This window comes from Plectropomus leopardus, chromosome 7 (genome assembly GCF_026936395.1).
Source record: "Plectropomus leopardus strain MGB_pleo_1.0 chromosome 7, ASM2693639v1, whole genome shotgun sequence".
In the NCBI taxonomy this organism is placed as follows: Eukaryota; Metazoa; Chordata; class Actinopteri; order Perciformes; family Serranidae; genus Plectropomus; species Plectropomus leopardus.
In genome coordinates, this window is record NC_142182.1 from 28,642,976 (window position 1) to 28,660,003 (window position 17,028).

Consider the following 17,028-nt stretch of genomic DNA (forward strand, 5'->3'; position numbering starts at 1 on the left):
CTATATCAATATATGTATAATGATAAAGGCCAGAAAACCATTTGAGAAATATTTAATGGGTAAAATGGGGAAAAAAAACATAAGCTGATGTTCCTAAATAATAAAATATTATATTTCTATAAAACAGTCCTGACATTAGATTTACATTTCCCCATAACAATCTTGCTGCCACTATACAAACAGTATAGCACAATATCTAATGCAGGAAACACAAGTATACACATACTTGAACAGTCCGGACCATTGTCATTTACATTTTATTATTTAAAACACATTTCATATATCTGCCTCCTCTCATCATAATGTTTCAGTTTAATGCCACATTCATTTTCATCTATGCTTTATGTGACTCTATGAACACTGGTCTGCCAGTAGCTGCCCCAAGAATGTGTACTCATTCAACCCAAAAGCCACATTTTGTCTCAGAAACACAAGAATACACAGAAATGTTATTCTTTATGTTTTATACTGTTATCTAAGACCATGATTCAAAAGACAGTTTCATAGGCAACATGGACAAAGTATGTATTGAACCAAATTGGACTCATTATTGTAGACAAATCTGCCTTTTCACTGATACTTGCCTGTTTATTAGTTCATATAGCACAGGTCAAACAGCAAGCCAGTAACATTACGACAGGGGACCTGGTCAGCCAAAAGTGATACTGTGTTTATGAATCATATGGATACTAACAAAAGCAATACATTGCTGTAGTTTATACATATGTTTGTCTTAATACATCATACATAATGTCAAAAACCATATGTATTATATGAATTAATATAAATACCTTTTCTACACAAACACTTGAACTGTTCCAAAACCTACTTATTACCATGTTCTTCCCATCATTCACTGTCTTTATAAAGTGAACAGCAGTCACATGATTTTCTGGTTCTACCTTTTTTTATAGCAGCAAACATCTCCACAAAGAAATTCACCACAACATCTACTGCCCAGCATCAAACAGCTTCTTTCTGCCCTCCATACCAGACATGGCGTCCACGTTCTTACGCCAGTCAGTCACCTCCTCTTTCTGTGGGGTGAAAAGGTTTGAATCAGCTCAGTCAGATTAGACAACATTGCAATGTTTGAAAATGTAGAAATACATGCTTGTGAATGTAAAAAGAGGAATAAAATCCCTGCACTAAACATTGCACCCTCAGATACTGTTCAACTGCATTCTTACTTCCTCTGCGTTTAAAACAACAGAAACCTTTCTCAGGTTGTGTCAGTCTACCCTCTAGTTCCTTTAAAGCATTTTAGTACTTACGGTTTCACATCAGTGTGTTTACTATCCTAAGCTTCATTTGCCTTAATATCACGAGTCCAGACTGCAACTAGGTCATCAGTTAGATTTTTGTCAAATGTGTGGTAAGTAAAGTAACATTACATGATGTTATTATCATAATCGACTGACAATAAATACATTTAACAACGTGGGCATGACCTCAAAAAATGCAAGAGTCATGCAAGTGCATCAGTTTCATCAAATATGCTGATCTGCATCCCTATATACTATTCTTCAAGTGTTACATTGATAGACAATAAGAATCAGGAACATGTTTTTGTTGTTTTACTTTATGGGCCAAGGTGAAGTCTGAATTTATGAATTTTTAGCCTGCAACAGAGGATGCTAAAATGAAACCCACACCCTTGTTTGAAACCAATTTGTAATGACAGTGAAGAGGTATTCTGTTTAATGAAAACTTCCAAAGCTTTCTTACCATGATGGTTACAAACTTTTAACAGTTTTTTGTTCAGTTGTTTTTGTGTGCTGTGTATTTAATGTACACAGAAAATAGCAGCACAGATACTGAGCAGACTAACCTCAGTGAATGTAGAGAATGTAGTTGAAATGCCAAGACATATCATTATGTATTAGTTCAATCCTGGGGTCCTTACCTTCTCCTCCTCTTTCTTCACAGTCTTCAAGTTGGCCTTGAAGTCCACAGACTCTTTCACCTTAGCACCCAGCAGAGCTCCCAACATGGCGTCAGCAGACACCCTCACCCTCTTCAGGGCCGGTCTCTTCATCTTGCCCTTCAGCTCATAGATCTTCTGAGACAGGTCCTGTATCTTTTTCCCGCAGAAAACAACACAAACACATTCTCAACATTACCTCAAAATGTTCCAGTTCCTACTGAGTATCGTTTACATGCACTATGCATCCCTTACATTTGTGTGAAAAAGGATAGAACTCAAACAGTTATTCACAAATATTACTCACCTCCCTGTTATTTTTTGACACTTTAGAATCAATGTCATACCGCTCTTCGTCTACGACATCGATTTTTTGGTGAAGCTCCTTGCAGAGATTCTATGGACAAAAACGGTTATTTGTTTAATTTCTAGAATATGTTTAAGTGCAACTGGTCTGGATATCTTTGTGGAAATAGTGACACAGTAAGGACCAATTCACAGAGACAGAACAACATGCGTGTGGGCTGTGATTTGTTAATGAAATATCCACTTTAGGATGCTTTATTCACCTAACATTTGCAGCCCATCATCTTGATAAGACAAAGACATTTGGTGAATAATGCATGGGCGACTGGAGAAGAACTGTGCAATGTGTTTTTAATTTTGATGGACTTGCATTGAAGCACACACTGGTCTGCATCATGTAATAAATTGCTCATACAATATACCATAATATAAATTTGTATAAATACATGCAGCATTTGTTGTAGAATGTGTTTGATTAATCCAAGAACTTAGCTGTGGACAGTTTTCATTGGAAATATTTTCTAATCATTCCTATTAAAACATTGAGGTCTGTGGTTTATTCTGGCTGACTGAAACATTGTTCTTGGCAGGAGGTGTTGCTATTGAGGTTTTCAAATGTCATTTTTCAGTTCTTTGAGCACAACAGACTAAATTACATTCACCTTGATTGTATTTGGGTGGCAGGAGAAGTCTCTCAAAACCTCGAAACCAAAAGTAATTCCTTGTGGCATAATAGGACTAGGAGTCGGTGGTGAAAGTGAATCTTTTGAAATGTTTAGGCAGTTATGTGATTTATTGTTGACTTTCTTTAGAGCCAAACCAAAAGCAATCCTTCCCATGTGGATGGAAATGCTTTAGTGTGAAATGTACCTGTAGATCCTGCAAAGACAGGCCTGACAGTTGGAGCTCTGGGACTCTCTCAGCAAGGGTTCTCGCTCGTTCATCTTTTCTGACTTGTTTTTCATTTTCCAGCATAGTCATGGCCTTCTTTAGCAGTTTGGTCTGGTGCATACACATGTACAGAATTACACCTCAGTTAGTCACATAATGTATATTTTATAGCACTTAAAGATCGTAAAGACTTTAACAGCATTACTTTCCAAGACTAACATGCAGTTACACATAAAATACCTTCAAGAACAGTCTGCGAGATGCAGAGATTTTTGGCTTTGGTTTCTGTAAAAGGAGACGATATTCATGTCAGATTTCTGGCAAAACGTTTCAAATATCCAACAGTGAGTTTCCCAGTGTTCATCTCTCTGCAGTGTTTTGTAGGGATGCACAATTAACAGCTAATTTGGCCAATAACCGACACAGATATTGATATATCAATTTTTTCCTCACCTAATTTTAGTGATCATCAAGTCTCTTCTGTAGTGGTATTAACAGTATATTATGCATATTCTTATCATGATAGCCCAATAGCAGATGGATACAGGAAATAAAATGCTTTTAAATGTATGTAATATTCATTTATTGTTCAAAATAACAGAAATACTTAATTTTAGGGTTGATGTTTTGTACATATTCACCTAATCAATGATTTTAAAAAATGGTTTGTGACATGTTGGCCAATTCAGTTATTTCATTTTAAAGCCAATACTGGCCGACACTGATGATGTGCTGATATTATTGTGCATCCCTAATGTTTTGCACACTAGTCATGGTATGGAAAAAATGACAGCATGACTAAAATTTTTCTTTTTATGATATTTTCTTGGATTATACAATATGCAAGTGTTAAAGGCATACTATGCAGGAATTTCCTAACAAATAAAACCATTTAAAGACTCATACAGAAGTAATTCCTCTCAGTCATCACCCAGTAGAGTTGTGTGGTGGTGTATTTATCTGAAGAAACTGTGTTTTCTTATTTTCTGTATATGAGACGTTTATGGGGGTGTACCTCCACAGCGCTCAGGTAAGGTATACAACAGACACAGAGCCGAAACAGTAAAATATAGTGAGGTGAATTGCCAAACAAGAATGAATCTGGAGTTGGCTTTTACTTTACTTTTCTTTTCACTGGCAGCCGTGTTTACAAGCAGTAACTGACAGTCCTGCGTAGTATACCTTTAAGTAGATCATGTGTAGTCATGGAACTCTTATTATCCAACAGTACAAGTAGAGCTTTTAGTCCCACAACTGACTCGCGTTATACTAATTAGGTAATTGATCCTATCTCTGAGTTGACACTCAACTCACCGCAGACCTATCCAGTCAGGAGGGTGATGTCCATATTTCAAGAAGAAAAAGAGAAAAGGTGCAATTTGTTTAATTTTGTTGAATTTCTTGTAAGTAAATGTAGAGTTATGGTGCATTGAAAGTGAGTGAGACGTGAGTACTTACCCTTCAGACATGGTTGCAGTTCTGTGTGTCTTCCCCTGTTAAATCAATCCTAAAGAAAAAAGACAATCATCTTTTTTTCTATTTCTTTTTTTTAACTGAAGAATACACATATATCTCAGGAAATGTACTGCAAACAGGAAAAAAAATCATCCCAACTTGTTTCTATACACCATATGTTGCAGTCCCATAGCAGAGGACACAATGTATGACATTGTCTAAAGGTCAATGACTTAGTGACTTAAAAAATACTGTAAAACAGAGCCAAAAATACTTATAATCATGAGAGTATTCAAGTATTCAATCAAGACCAAAGAGAGCAGGATTCATGTTTTTTATATATGTATTGATATTTTATAACTTTTGATTAATTAAGCAAAAAATATTCAATCCCAGATCATACCATTAAAATGACATGACATTTTAAGCAATGGAAATATGTTTCAGAGAAGACATCAATCAAATCTACACTCTTATGTGTTTTTTATAACCTCAGCCAGCTGATCTCAAACCATCACAAAAAAACACCTATCCTCCCCAACTCATATGTAAGGATATTCCTTTTTATAAAATGAGATAGCTTTTGTTGAGGTTTAAAAAACGATGACATTCAGTTGTGAAAAATTGTAATTGACTTAAATGCTGTTTAATTAGAAAATTTCAACTTGGCTTTTTTTAATACTTATGAATTTGCAGCATACATTTTCAATTTTTTAGCAAGAGTGTTGTAATAGAAAACCTCATTTGCTGTTTTATCTCTTCATGTTTTGTAATATTTCAAAATAAAACTTCTTACCTTATACAGTAGGTGACAAATACTCACAGGCGCCTTTTTCTGAGACGAGAAGGGCAGAAAGAGGGTAGATATATAGATTCCTGCGCTCATGTGAGTGGCTCACTAAAATAGACCCTCTGTCCTCACCATTCTTGAACTGCGTCTCTCACATCCCACATGTATGAGGTGTGAAATCTTATTGGGACTGTCCACCTGTGATGCTTTCTGAGTGTCCTCTGTCTTCTCAATAAGGAGTAGAGTGGCGAAGTTTGAAAGAACTTTAGCCCAGTATAATGTGTGTAAAAATGTAAGCGGATCCCACATACAGTCCAAAGTGATTATTAGATCACACAATGGAGGAAAATGATGGCAGGATTGGTATGTATTTTATTAAGAGAACATTGTTGGTTTCATGTTTGCATCAAGTTCATTTACCAAATATGAAGATAACATACTCCAACTGCAATAACCTTAACCAGGTCCCCAATCATTCTTTTTATAAGCATTGTAGCTTTAATAGGCAATACACTTTGAGTGTCTGGCAAGCTAGATGACAATTTATCACAACAGCTAACGCACGAGCAGTTGTCAATTTAGGAGGGACAGTATTATACTGTAAGTCCATAAGTGTCTCAGTGGTGGTTTAAAAGAGTTGTGCTGCCATCACGAGGCTGCAGGGGAGAAGTACAGTCTCTGCAGCACAGGTCTTGTTCAGACTTCCAGTCCAAATCTGTGTTTTTTGCATGTCAAGATTGTATCCAGATAGGTTTTACAAAGTCTGGATAGCTGATAACGCATTCAAATTTTGCAAACCTTATTTTGAGGTGGTTTGAAATGTGATTCCAAATGAATGTGTCTCAAATCTCATTTCAAAGTGCAGCAGAGTCTTTCTTTTTCCAAGACTTTGTAAAATAATAATTGTACTGATAGGTCCGACACTGAATGTTTTCTGTGATTATTTAGCCAATTTCCATGTTGAAACAGTCATTGTTGTTAGCCCACATTTCTCATGCTTCTGCATTGGAAAGCAGTGTCACCAGCGTAGATGCACAGTTACTGACGCCACTTCATTAGCATCGCAAACCCATACTAAAACATTGGTGCTGTCTGGAATACACAAGTCCGATCTGACCACTTGCTAATAACGGTGCAGACGGTCAGTCTTAGAGATCTGGTTTGAGAAGCACATCTGATTTGCCTTCAGTCTGAATGCAGCCCATAGAGCAGTTTATCACAAAATAACCTGGTATATTGAATTATCAATACTTCAGATTTAAATCATTTAAAGACCACTTAAAGCCTATAGTCCCACTGTAAATAAACATCTGTTGCTTTTTATTTATTTTTATAAAATAATAACAAGCACTACTGTCCTGGATAAGAGGGTATGTGTCCTACCTACAATTGGTAAATCAAAGTAATATGGGTAATATGGTAAGTAATGTTAAGAATTTATTAAGATCTCCTAAGCAAAAGTTAATGTTTCTTTAGTTGCCGGTGGCATCAAACAGCTTCTTCCTGCCCTCCATACCAGACATGGCCTCCACGTTTTTACGCCAGTCAGTCACCTCCTCCTTCTGTTGGAAACATATCACAGACATAGAGCCGAGGTCAAACAGATCCTCTGCACCAAAAATAGCCATTACCTGAAGTACCATATGGAAAACGCCAGGCCTACCTTTTCTTCCTCCTTTTTGACCGTCTTAAGGTTGGCCTTGAAGTCGATGGACTCCTTGTGTTTTGAGCCCAGCAGAACGCTCAGCATGGCTTCAGCTGAGATCTTTACTCTCTTCAGGGTTGGCTTCTTGAACTTACTCTGAATCTCAATGATCTTCAGGTTCATGTTTTCAATCTGGCCGGGAGATCATGTGATAGAAAGGATAGTGCCGTTGCCATTCTTCTGTTGTCAGTCAGGTATGCCATGTTAACATCATTGCTATTTACTTATTACATGACCACAATTTAGAGGGAAGCTCCCAAGAGTCTTAAAATTCCCCCACCAGTTCACTTCCGTATATGGATTCATGAGCATTGGGATTTATCAATGTTTCTACTTGCAATCATTTGAAATTTAGAGCTGAAAGTTCACTCTTAATCCTCTAAATTAATTCAAACTTGTTAAGGACTAGTATTTTCTGGAGTTTTTAACCAAATCTTGCAGTCTTCCTCAGATTCTACGGTTGACTCAGATGAATCAAAATGTGGGTGAAAGCTCCATATAAAGCTAATAAGAGAACCTTGAGTTAAGATTTTCTGTTTTACTCAAACTAATCCTAAAATTCTTAGATTTTGATGTGGATAACTGTATAGTATACTATACTTTACTAAAAATGTTTAGGTGTAGTTAAAAACTGTTCCAGTTCAAGTAGTCATGTTCATGAAACGTTAACAGTTTTTTAAGGTAGAACCAACAAGTACAAAGACAGAGAAACTCTAATTTACAAAACAACAACACCAAAAAAAAAAAAGAATTAATTGGTACTTTTCTAGACATTAAATTATGTGGTTAGAAAGTGATATCTGTTGTTTTGCCAGTGAACTACATGATAGATCCATGCCCCACATTAGATATACTGCCAATTTTGGCCCAGTTGATCATTGGTAGAACTTGGGTGATCCAATTTACTGGTATTGACGATAACTATGATATTTAAAAATGAAATATTTATTACTTAATACTTACAGACTCACCTGCCTTGACTTGAGTTTTGAGTATAATTCATTTGCCAAAAACAGAGACAAAATGTGCAGTAAACACAGTAAAAGATAAACTAGACTCATAGCATCAGGATTGTTGTTGTTAAATATCATTAGCCAACTCTTTCGGCCAAAATAATTGTGTAGCGAAAATCTGATATCGTGCCAGCCCTATCAAACCCTAATCTAGAATGTAAATGTAGATCTATGGGAGTTTTGTTTCATTATATAAGTGTAATAATTAACTGACTCTAAACAAATTAGCAATCTGTGATATACTGCTGTGTTTGAGCCAGTTGATTAGCGTGTCTTTTGGCTTATTTATAAAATGACATTAATTACAGTCGATCAGGTTGTGTGCTCACAGGTAGTTTCCTCCATGTTCACTTCTGAGGTTTCAAAACTTAAATGTGTGCTGACTGTGGGCCATAACACACTCACAGGGTGCATCGGTCTTTATGCACGAGATTCTGTTATGTCTCCCTGCTGCCACATGGAGGCGGTGTTTGTTCACTTTATGCACCTTTATGACCCTGTCGTCATAGTAATCGGGATGCCATAGCTTAAAAAACTCCACATGCATCACTTCCTATTCAGTCTTGAACAGCTCACCTCCTTGTCGTTTTTGGATACCTTGAGGCCGATATCATACCACTCCTCATCTACAACATCAATCTTGTGGTGCAAGTCTCTGCAAAGATCCTACATAAAAGTCAAATACAACCCCAACTCATCAGAACATAATATTAAAGTTCAAATAGAGAGTGTACTGGAAGGCTTGAATGAAGTCAAATACCTGAAGCTCTTGCAAAGACAGACCAGACAGATTAAGAGGAGGAACTCTTTCTGCCAGAGCAGCTTCTTTTTCCTTCACCTTCTGCTCCGCCTCCTCCTGCAGCATCTGAGCCGCAACTGCTAACAGTCTAATCTAAAGAAAGAAAAAGATGAAAAGGTTGCTTCTTTCTCAATTTATTGGGAGGCACACCATCTAAAGTTATACGTTTTCATGAGTGATAATTGGTATTACACATACTTTAAAAATACATATATATTTATGCATGTAAATGTCTCAAGTCAAATTCTTCATAATAAATAGATTTTTAAAAAGAATATCTCAAATCAAGTAGAACTTGCCTTCAATCCCAGCCTTCGAGAGGAGGAGATCTTTGATTTTTTCTACAATTTACACATAAAAAGGTTAAATATATACTACATATTGGTGAGCACAGTAAATTTGTAGGCTATATATTGTGTATTACACATTATACATAAATGGAAAAATGACAAAAGGTACTTATTAAAAATGTTGTATGGCTGATACTCACAGGTCTGTGGGTGCACAAGAGAGAAAATACACAACATATTTGCATAATGAATACTATTACATACTTTTATGATGTATTTCAAGGTGTCAATAATCAAATTAAATAAAAACAAAGGCAATCATACTCACGGTTCAGCCATGATTGACTTAAATTCCCGCACTAAAATTGGAACAGTAAAAAAAATGTGAAAAGTCTCTGCAGAAAATGAGCTGTAATTCTGTGAAATTTAAATCACCACGCATTTAATTGATCACAGAGTGAATTCGACTTTAACACCTGTTCAACTGAGCTGCGCGCTTAAGACTGATGATCTCTAAAAACTCCCTCATCAAAGTTTTCCGCACACAAAAAATATTCAGCTGTCCATTAAAGCTGCACCCGGTCATTTACTGTTCGCCCAAATGTTCCCCTGGTACAGGTCGTTATGAACCAAACAAGTAGTTCTGTTGTAATTCACATTTTGCTTTACTGAACTTTTGTTCATCATGTGAAATTCAAATAAAATTTCACAAATTTTAAAACATATTGTAAGTATAATTAATACAGTATTAGGATGTGTGAATCATGTACCAATACAGGATTAATCTTTCCTGATTACTATAACTGAAAGCACTTGTGTGTCGCTAAGTTCTTAAGTGGGTCAGTGAATGTGTTAACATAACTCACAAGAGTCTCTGCATAGGTGACAGAAAAGGTGAATGGCCAGATAATCCACAGGCATGTTGACTGACAATGTGAGAGTTGATGTTAATCTAATTTACCACAATACTCAAATAAAACAACCAAGTAAAGACAGGACGCAAATTTGAATTAGACTTTTTGTTAGTAATTGTTTTAAACTCAGCATGCTGAGAAGTCGATTCTTATACATGAAGTACCAGAATAAGCAGCTCTGTACCTTATTGAAGCCGACCTGCTGTTTGATCCTCCAAACTGAAGAAAAGTGCATGTGAAGGAAGCAGCAATCGACTTTCTGAGAGAGAAAAAAAAATCAGATTTATAGTGTCAGCGCAGAGTGTGAGTGGCTCACTAAAATAGACTAGTGTCTGTCCACCAACAGTGACATTTACTGTTGCACATAGCATCCCGCCAATATCAGACAGGAAAGGAGGTAATAAAACTTCATTTATAGGCTCAAACATTTGGGTATCTTGTGTTATTTTGAAAACACCTGTTGGAAGTGACAGTGAGGATTTAAAGAGACATTACCCACTGACCCGCATTAACGCCGGGGCAGTGTCACACGTTCACATTTGACCAGGGGCCAGCTTGTTGGAGTTCGGATCAAGTTGTTCAGGAGTCAAACAGATGGAAGAAATCAAAAGTATTTACTTGTTTGGTTCCCTTATTTATAGAACAAACAGTGCGGATCAAGTGGCAGCCTGGACCATCTTAAGATATCCATTTATAGGCATCTATCAGTATCACGGGTCTTTGTTTTTAGTGGCCTAATTAAATCCGTGTGAACTAGATTTCAGAATCATCCTTACCCAGATATATTTAACAAAATAGAGCATAAAGCACTGAAAATTACTCGAAACATTGACTCTTTGGAAGAACTTTAGAATAATTTGTTTTATCTCCTTGCATCAATTCAAATGGAGCCGTTCTCTTACTCTAACCACATCTTGACACATTATTATGTTCAGTACATATCCTCTACTCACCTTACTGTGCATACATCACCACTCCTTTGCATGTGTGTGTTGACATACAATTATAGCCTGATAACATATTACAGGACCACCTTGCAAGTAAGAACAAAGCCAAAAGTGTTTTATATAGCGGAGCAGAGGAACAAGGACAGGTGCTTGTCAGGACTTGAAGGTTCGTAAACTGAGCCAGCCAGAGTTCAGTCTGCGTCATTGTTTTAACGGGGAGTCGAATGGCTCAAAGGGCTGTGATAGGTAGGCAGCGAACAATTAAACAAGAATAGTGGAGTACAAACTTTGGGTCAAATGCTAATTTTAGATTGCTTCTTGCAGAAGCTCCACACACCAGACAATTTAGAAAAAGAAGAGGCAAGGATATCCTGTTAGTCCCTCTAATCAGTTACGCTCCAAGAACACCGGAGCCTACTTTTCCCATAGTGCAAACAACAGCATCTACTTCTATCTATATGCCACTCACTAAGAGTGATCCCAACCATTAACTTGTGTATATTTTTATGATCTATACTGTATAGCTTGATTTTGGCATTTTGCATGCATCATGGATTTGTGCCTCATTTCTATTATCTTAAACCTCTTTATTTGCACTCTTCCCACTTTGTGTTACATTTGCTGCACAGCAATTTCTCTTGGTATTCATAAAGTTTTATCTTGCTTGTTAAGCTGCATGCACACACACCTCCCATTTTTCTGACTTGAAAGTGCTCACACTTTATTACCCCCCACTGCTCACCTAATGATCACATCCTTGAAATATATCTGTTATATTTGTGATCTTATGTATTTTAAGCAGCTCTTTAACAAGTGAAAATAGATCCAAACCTTTTAAATTTCTGAATTAATCGTATTTAGTGTATTTTAGTGATGGTGGATTTGCACCTATTGTCAGAAATGCTGGAAATCTCAGATTCTGAAGCTGACAAAAATGTTTACTGTTTTTTAATTTTACAGCGCTTTAGATCCCTGCCTAAAAAAACTTCTTTCAAACCTCACATCTCCAGTTTGTAACACAGACTTTCTGTTATCAAACCCACACCTCCCAGAAACCCTGATGACATCACTGTCACATCTTCAAATGTTATTTTTTTCACACTTTGCAAACACTTGATGTTATCTAACTGACTGAGTACGCCAAGTGGTTCTCACTTTCACTGGTTAAATGACTTTTAGGTGGAAATTACTCAAGTTCCTGTCACACTGATTTCTTCTGCAGTTTGTTTTGTATATTGTTATGTATAATTTGTCACATTAGAAGACGTGTTTAGAGAGTTGCAACAATTTTGGAGTCAAGATTGGAAGAGCAATAGTTGAAAACACTTACTAAATTGCCTTCCTTTTTTTCACACACTAGGTGAAGTTTAGGCATACACATATTTACTAAATTATCTGCTGATTATTTCTTAATCATTTGGAAAATATCAGAAAAAAGTGTTGTAAGTTTCAAGAGACTCAGTGTCTTCGAGGTGCATATTTTGGTCCCAAAACTGAAGATTTTTAGATTGGTATAGTATTAGACAGAATCTGAAAGCAGCAATTTTTAGGGAAAAAAATGTTTCAATGTCTAGTTTTTTAATTATAGTGTTGGTTGGTACTATATACTCAGGGTGTTTCCTTGTTTCTTTTCTGAGGGGTGTATTACAGCCCTGAACCTACAACAAATCTTATTTTTGGACGTTCACAGTTCTTAGTGTGAATGTTATGTCTATGTGATTTATGAAGATGATTCAGGGATTTTGTTCTGAGCCACTGCTGGTGACATTTGGGAACTATTAATACTGTCTGGCTGATGCTGTGCTCCAATCCAGCAGATAGTGAAGTAAATATTTCAAAAGGAAAAGTGCAGCATTGGTTTTCTATGTTGATCAGAAATATTTATTATCATGATATAAATTGGTCTTTTCAAGATGAAAACACACAGCAAATCTCACTACATGCTTATTGTAGACAATTTTAAAATAACTAACACCACAAAACAACTCATGTGAGAGTGCAACTCATTTATATGCAAAATAACAAAATTCCTTTTATCCTGAATATTTTTTGCATATTTAAAATGTGAAGTCTATACACACGCTTTTGACTTACTCTTGTTAGCAGTTATAGGAACTTTATTTTCCTTTGTATTATTGTAAAACAGCATTCATATTTAAGATGTCCATAAATATGACGTCTACTGTCCAGCATCAAACAGCTTCTTCCTGCCCTCCATACCAGACATTGCTTCCACGTTCTTACGCCAGTCAGTCACCTCCTCTTTCTGTTCATAAAAAGAAAAGAATTCTTAGTGACGCTGTACTTTCACACCAACAAAATAACATAAGCAATACCACAGAATCATGTCATAATTTAAACCTAACCCTTGCTTAAAATCAAGGAGTCAACCCAGCCTGATATAATCTTGAAGATTTAAGAACATAATCTGCCGTTACAGTTGTCGGCCATACTTACCTTCTCCTCCTCTTTCTTCACAGTCTTCAAGTTGGCCTTGAAGTCCACAGACTCTTTGACTTTAGCTCCCAGCAGAGCTCCCAACATGGCGTCAGCTGAGATCTTCACCCTCTTAAGAGCAGGTCGCTTCATCTTACCCTTCAGCTCAAATATCTTCAGAGACAGATTTTCAATCTGCAGGAAACATTTGAAATATGAGTTAAATGTTTGCAACATATTAAATATTTAAATATTTCAATAACTCACAATGAGATATATTTTTTTAAATAACAGTAAGGTCCTAAATTCGACAGGTACATTAGAAAATGCATTTCCTGCAGAAAATGCATGTGAATGCTGACCGCTGCAATTGCATCAGTGAAAGTCCAGGAATCTTAAAGAGGAAACACATTGCACTGCACTGCTAGAAAAGATGGGAGCTGATGGGTAAAACTGGCAGAGTTGGAAGCTAAACTGCATTACTTCAAGAAGCTAAGAGCTTAAATACATTGCTAGAAAAGCTGGAAGTTAAACTGTGGTGCTGTCAGAGGTGGAAGTTGAAATCAACCCAAAGACTTACAAAAAGACACAGTTTTTATTTTACAAAGCATGTGATGCAGAGTAAATATTACATTTTCTTAAAGAGTAGAACTTTTTACATTTGAATGGTTTCTGTAGCTAAAATTATACAGAAGCAGTAGTTGATCCAAAATTGTACGGAGGAACTGTAAGTCGTTTGTGACTTAAATGAAGTCTGTAGACAAAAGTGCATTGAATAGTAGAATTTTTGAGTTTAAAGTTAAGATATTTTTCATTTCACTTCAATTATTGAAATTTTACACTTAGGTTTGATCTTGTTACCATTTAGGGACTTTTATTTTGGAAGATTGCTTATTCTGGGCCCCATGATTAACTAATCTTTCCATCTTGAGGGATTTGATTTGATTTTTTTTTTAAATCAGCTTTGTTTGGGTCCCCTGATAAAGTCCTGTTACATCTGGGGGGCTTTTATTTTGAAAATCCAGTCAACACTAGGGCCATCAATTTAAGCTCCTCTTACCTGGCTGGTGCATTATCTACAGGAGCTGGGAGCTGTCAGTCACTGCAAGAAAAGCTGGAAGCTTAACTGTAATACAGTCACAGCTGGAAGTTGAGATTAATTGTCTAATGTTGAAAACACACCAAGCAGCGGCAATGAGGCCTGCTTTGATCCGCCTTGCACTGTCTATGGCGGTGGCCGCTCCAAGCCGTGGACTAAAAGTTAGAGATGGTTTTATCAATCATTAAAAAGAATCCTGTGACATGTTGACTTACGTTAAAAAGAATTTCTTCCTACCTGAAAAACATGAACACACTGAAGGCTGTCTCAGCATTCACACAATTTAGTCTGTTAATTTTGGTTAAAAAGATGAATTCATCATTATAAACCAAGAACACATCCATAAAGTAAATAAAGAGTTAAATGCACACGTAAATCAAATGAATATGTATGAACATAAACATGCACCTCCTTGTTATTTTTGGCTACTTTAGCGTCAATGTCGTAGCGCTCTTCATCTACCACGTCGATCTTATGGTGCAGTTCTTTGCACAGAGCCTGCAGACAGAGAGAGGATCGTGTTATGTTTATTGAGCAAAGTAATGAGAACACTGCAACCCTCTGGCTTTTTGCACAGTTGCACATCATAAACTGAAAGGCTATATTTTTCTGTGTTGATGCAACACTCTCCTTGAAAAAAAAATTGACTGTGTTAATTGTACACTTGTGAGCAGTTATTGTAATGTGTAGAATAATCATCTTTTTGAGTAAAGGTTGCTCTAAATAATAATGGCAGCTAAATGCCCCAAATATAAAATGTAGACGGCAAGGCACCTCTGCTCTAATGCACCTACTGCATATGAACATACTGTATGTATGTCATCTATGTACATCAGAGGGATGCTTGCATAGGGAGCATTTCAACAATGTTGTTTGATAGTAGAATGATAGGCGGCTCATGCAGTGACCTGCACATACCTGAAGGTCCTGCATGGACAAACCAGACAGCTGAAGTGGGGGGACTCTCTCACCCAAAGTGGCTTCTCTCTCCAGCTTCTTTTCCTCTTTCTCCTTTTCCAACATCACAGCTGCCATTTTCAGCAGCTTGGTCTAAATTGAAATAAAAAGTGAGATAGAACTTGTGGATGGTGTCTTAAGTGTGTTATAAGTTGTAGTAAAGACAAGAAGACAATACCTTAAGAGCCAGTCTGCGAGATGCAGAGATCTTTGACTTTCTCTAAAAAAGCATAGTGAAAAGTTTTATTGAGCAACAGTTATGCAAAACATACATATGGTATCTAAATTGATACTTTTTTTAAATAGATATTTTACCTGTCTGTAATGGATGTGATAATGTTGGAAAGGAAAAGAAATAAGATAAGCATTAACATGATAAAGATCCAAAGAATTTGATTTAATTTTACAAATACTGATTTACATAATACAAAACAAAACTTACCCCTCAGACATGATTGGCTTTTTCTGTAAAAAAATAAGTGAATAAATTATACAATTATACAAAAGTCAGATACAGTAGTAGCTACAGTAGTGTCAGTACATACAGTATAAACATTAAAATTTTAATATTTTGTGATTCATAGACCAGTATATTTGTCTGTTTCTGTATATGCTGCTTATTCACCTCTTGTTGACTGAGCTAAGTCAGTCACTGAGACCTTGGTATGGTAACATACCAACATTAAGCCTTTAAATTAGCAGCACTGCTTGAGTGAGTGCTGCAGATTGTTTGAATGGTATTCCATTTTTATTCCCAGGAGGATCCATTTTCAAGGGAGCCAGAATCAGAATCTAAATCTGAATGTTTTTGCCAAATAAAAGAATTGTATAGAACAATTTCTCCTACAGATCCTTAAAAAGTCTTCAAAGGCATTGAATTCATACATCTAAAATGAAGGCCTTAATTGGTATTTAAATGTATTAAATCGATCTTTCAAGAGTCTTAAAAATGCTAAGACATGGGAAATAGTATATTATTAATTTGATGTTGCATTGTAAAATCCTAAAATAATTGGTAATATCTATTTCTTGAATAATATCCTAAATGCCTCTCACGTTCATTTCATAAAGATAAGGACAGAGGAACCAACAACAGCCAGAAACATTTACCAAATTCAGTCAGATAGCAAAAAACACGTTTTTGTTTTTTTCAAGGCAAACCAAATGGATAATTTTATTATAATGTAATATGTTCATTGTTTTCTATAACATGTTCAATTATTTTCAGTATTTGAAATAGATTAATTAACATTTTTACTTTACCAGAACAATCCAGTTTTGTTCTTGTACAATAAGTAGTGACTGAGTAAATGGTAGCACTAAGTAACTGAGAGTCGGTATATACTTTTTTCCTATCAGTTTGGGGTAATGTAAACTTGATCTTAAAACTATCTTCTTAAAACTGTATGAAATCCTGCATTTGCATATGTATGTTTTTATCGGCCTTTCACTGCTCCATCTGTTTGAACTATTCCAGATAAATGCAACATATGAAATTCTCT

At 36.1% G+C, this 17,028-nt stretch overlaps 2 protein-coding genes and 1 long non-coding RNA gene across 6 annotated transcripts in view; 1 reads left to right on the plus strand and 2 right to left on the minus strand.

The window, feature by feature from the left end:
- Positions 1-17,028, plus strand: part of LOC121950619 (uncharacterized) — a 63,844-nt gene that overhangs the window by 46,227 nt on the left and 589 nt on the right. The window contains exons 2-3 of the long non-coding RNA XR_006106331.2: positions 1,930-2,336; positions 13,515-13,613. This is a non-coding gene — a long non-coding RNA (uncharacterized LOC121950619). The remainder of the gene's footprint in view (positions 1-1,929; positions 2,337-13,514; positions 13,614-17,028) is intronic.
- LOC121950617 (troponin I, slow skeletal muscle-like) lies at positions 448-10,390 on the minus strand. 4 transcript variants are annotated; one of them, XM_088080392.1, is made up of 7 exons: positions 10,272-10,390; positions 9,498-9,532; positions 9,183-9,224; positions 8,845-8,976; positions 8,661-8,750; positions 7,030-7,203; positions 5,721-6,928 (listed from the first exon to the last, which is right to left on the minus strand). In XM_088080392.1, the coding sequence occupies exons 4-7, from the start codon at positions 8,947-8,949 to the stop codon at positions 6,839-6,841; spliced, it is 459 nt and encodes a 152-aa protein (XP_087936518.1). In that variant the 5' UTR covers positions 8,950-8,976; positions 9,183-9,224; positions 9,498-9,532; positions 10,272-10,390; the 3' UTR covers positions 5,721-6,838. The 4 variants fall into 4 exon arrangements, with proteins under 4 accessions (XP_042352606.2, XP_087936517.1, XP_087936518.1 ...); XM_042496672.2 differs by lacking the exons at positions 5,721-6,928; positions 7,030-7,203; positions 8,661-8,750; ... (2 more) ...; positions 9,498-9,532; positions 10,272-10,390 and adding exons at positions 448-1,037; positions 1,907-2,080; positions 2,232-2,321; positions 3,101-3,232; positions 3,362-3,907; XM_042496673.2 differs by lacking the exons at positions 9,498-9,532; positions 10,272-10,390 and having other exon boundaries at positions 9,183-9,240.
- On the minus strand, positions 12,889-15,766 carry LOC121950614 (troponin I, slow skeletal muscle). The gene is made up of 5 exons (XM_042496670.2): positions 15,705-15,766; positions 15,488-15,619; positions 14,978-15,067; positions 13,492-13,665; positions 12,889-13,300 (listed from the first exon to the last, which is right to left on the minus strand). Exons 2-5 carry the CDS (start codon positions 15,602-15,604, stop codon positions 13,214-13,216), a joined length of 468 nt encoding a protein of 155 aa, XP_042352604.2. The 5' UTR covers positions 15,605-15,619; positions 15,705-15,766; the 3' UTR covers positions 12,889-13,213.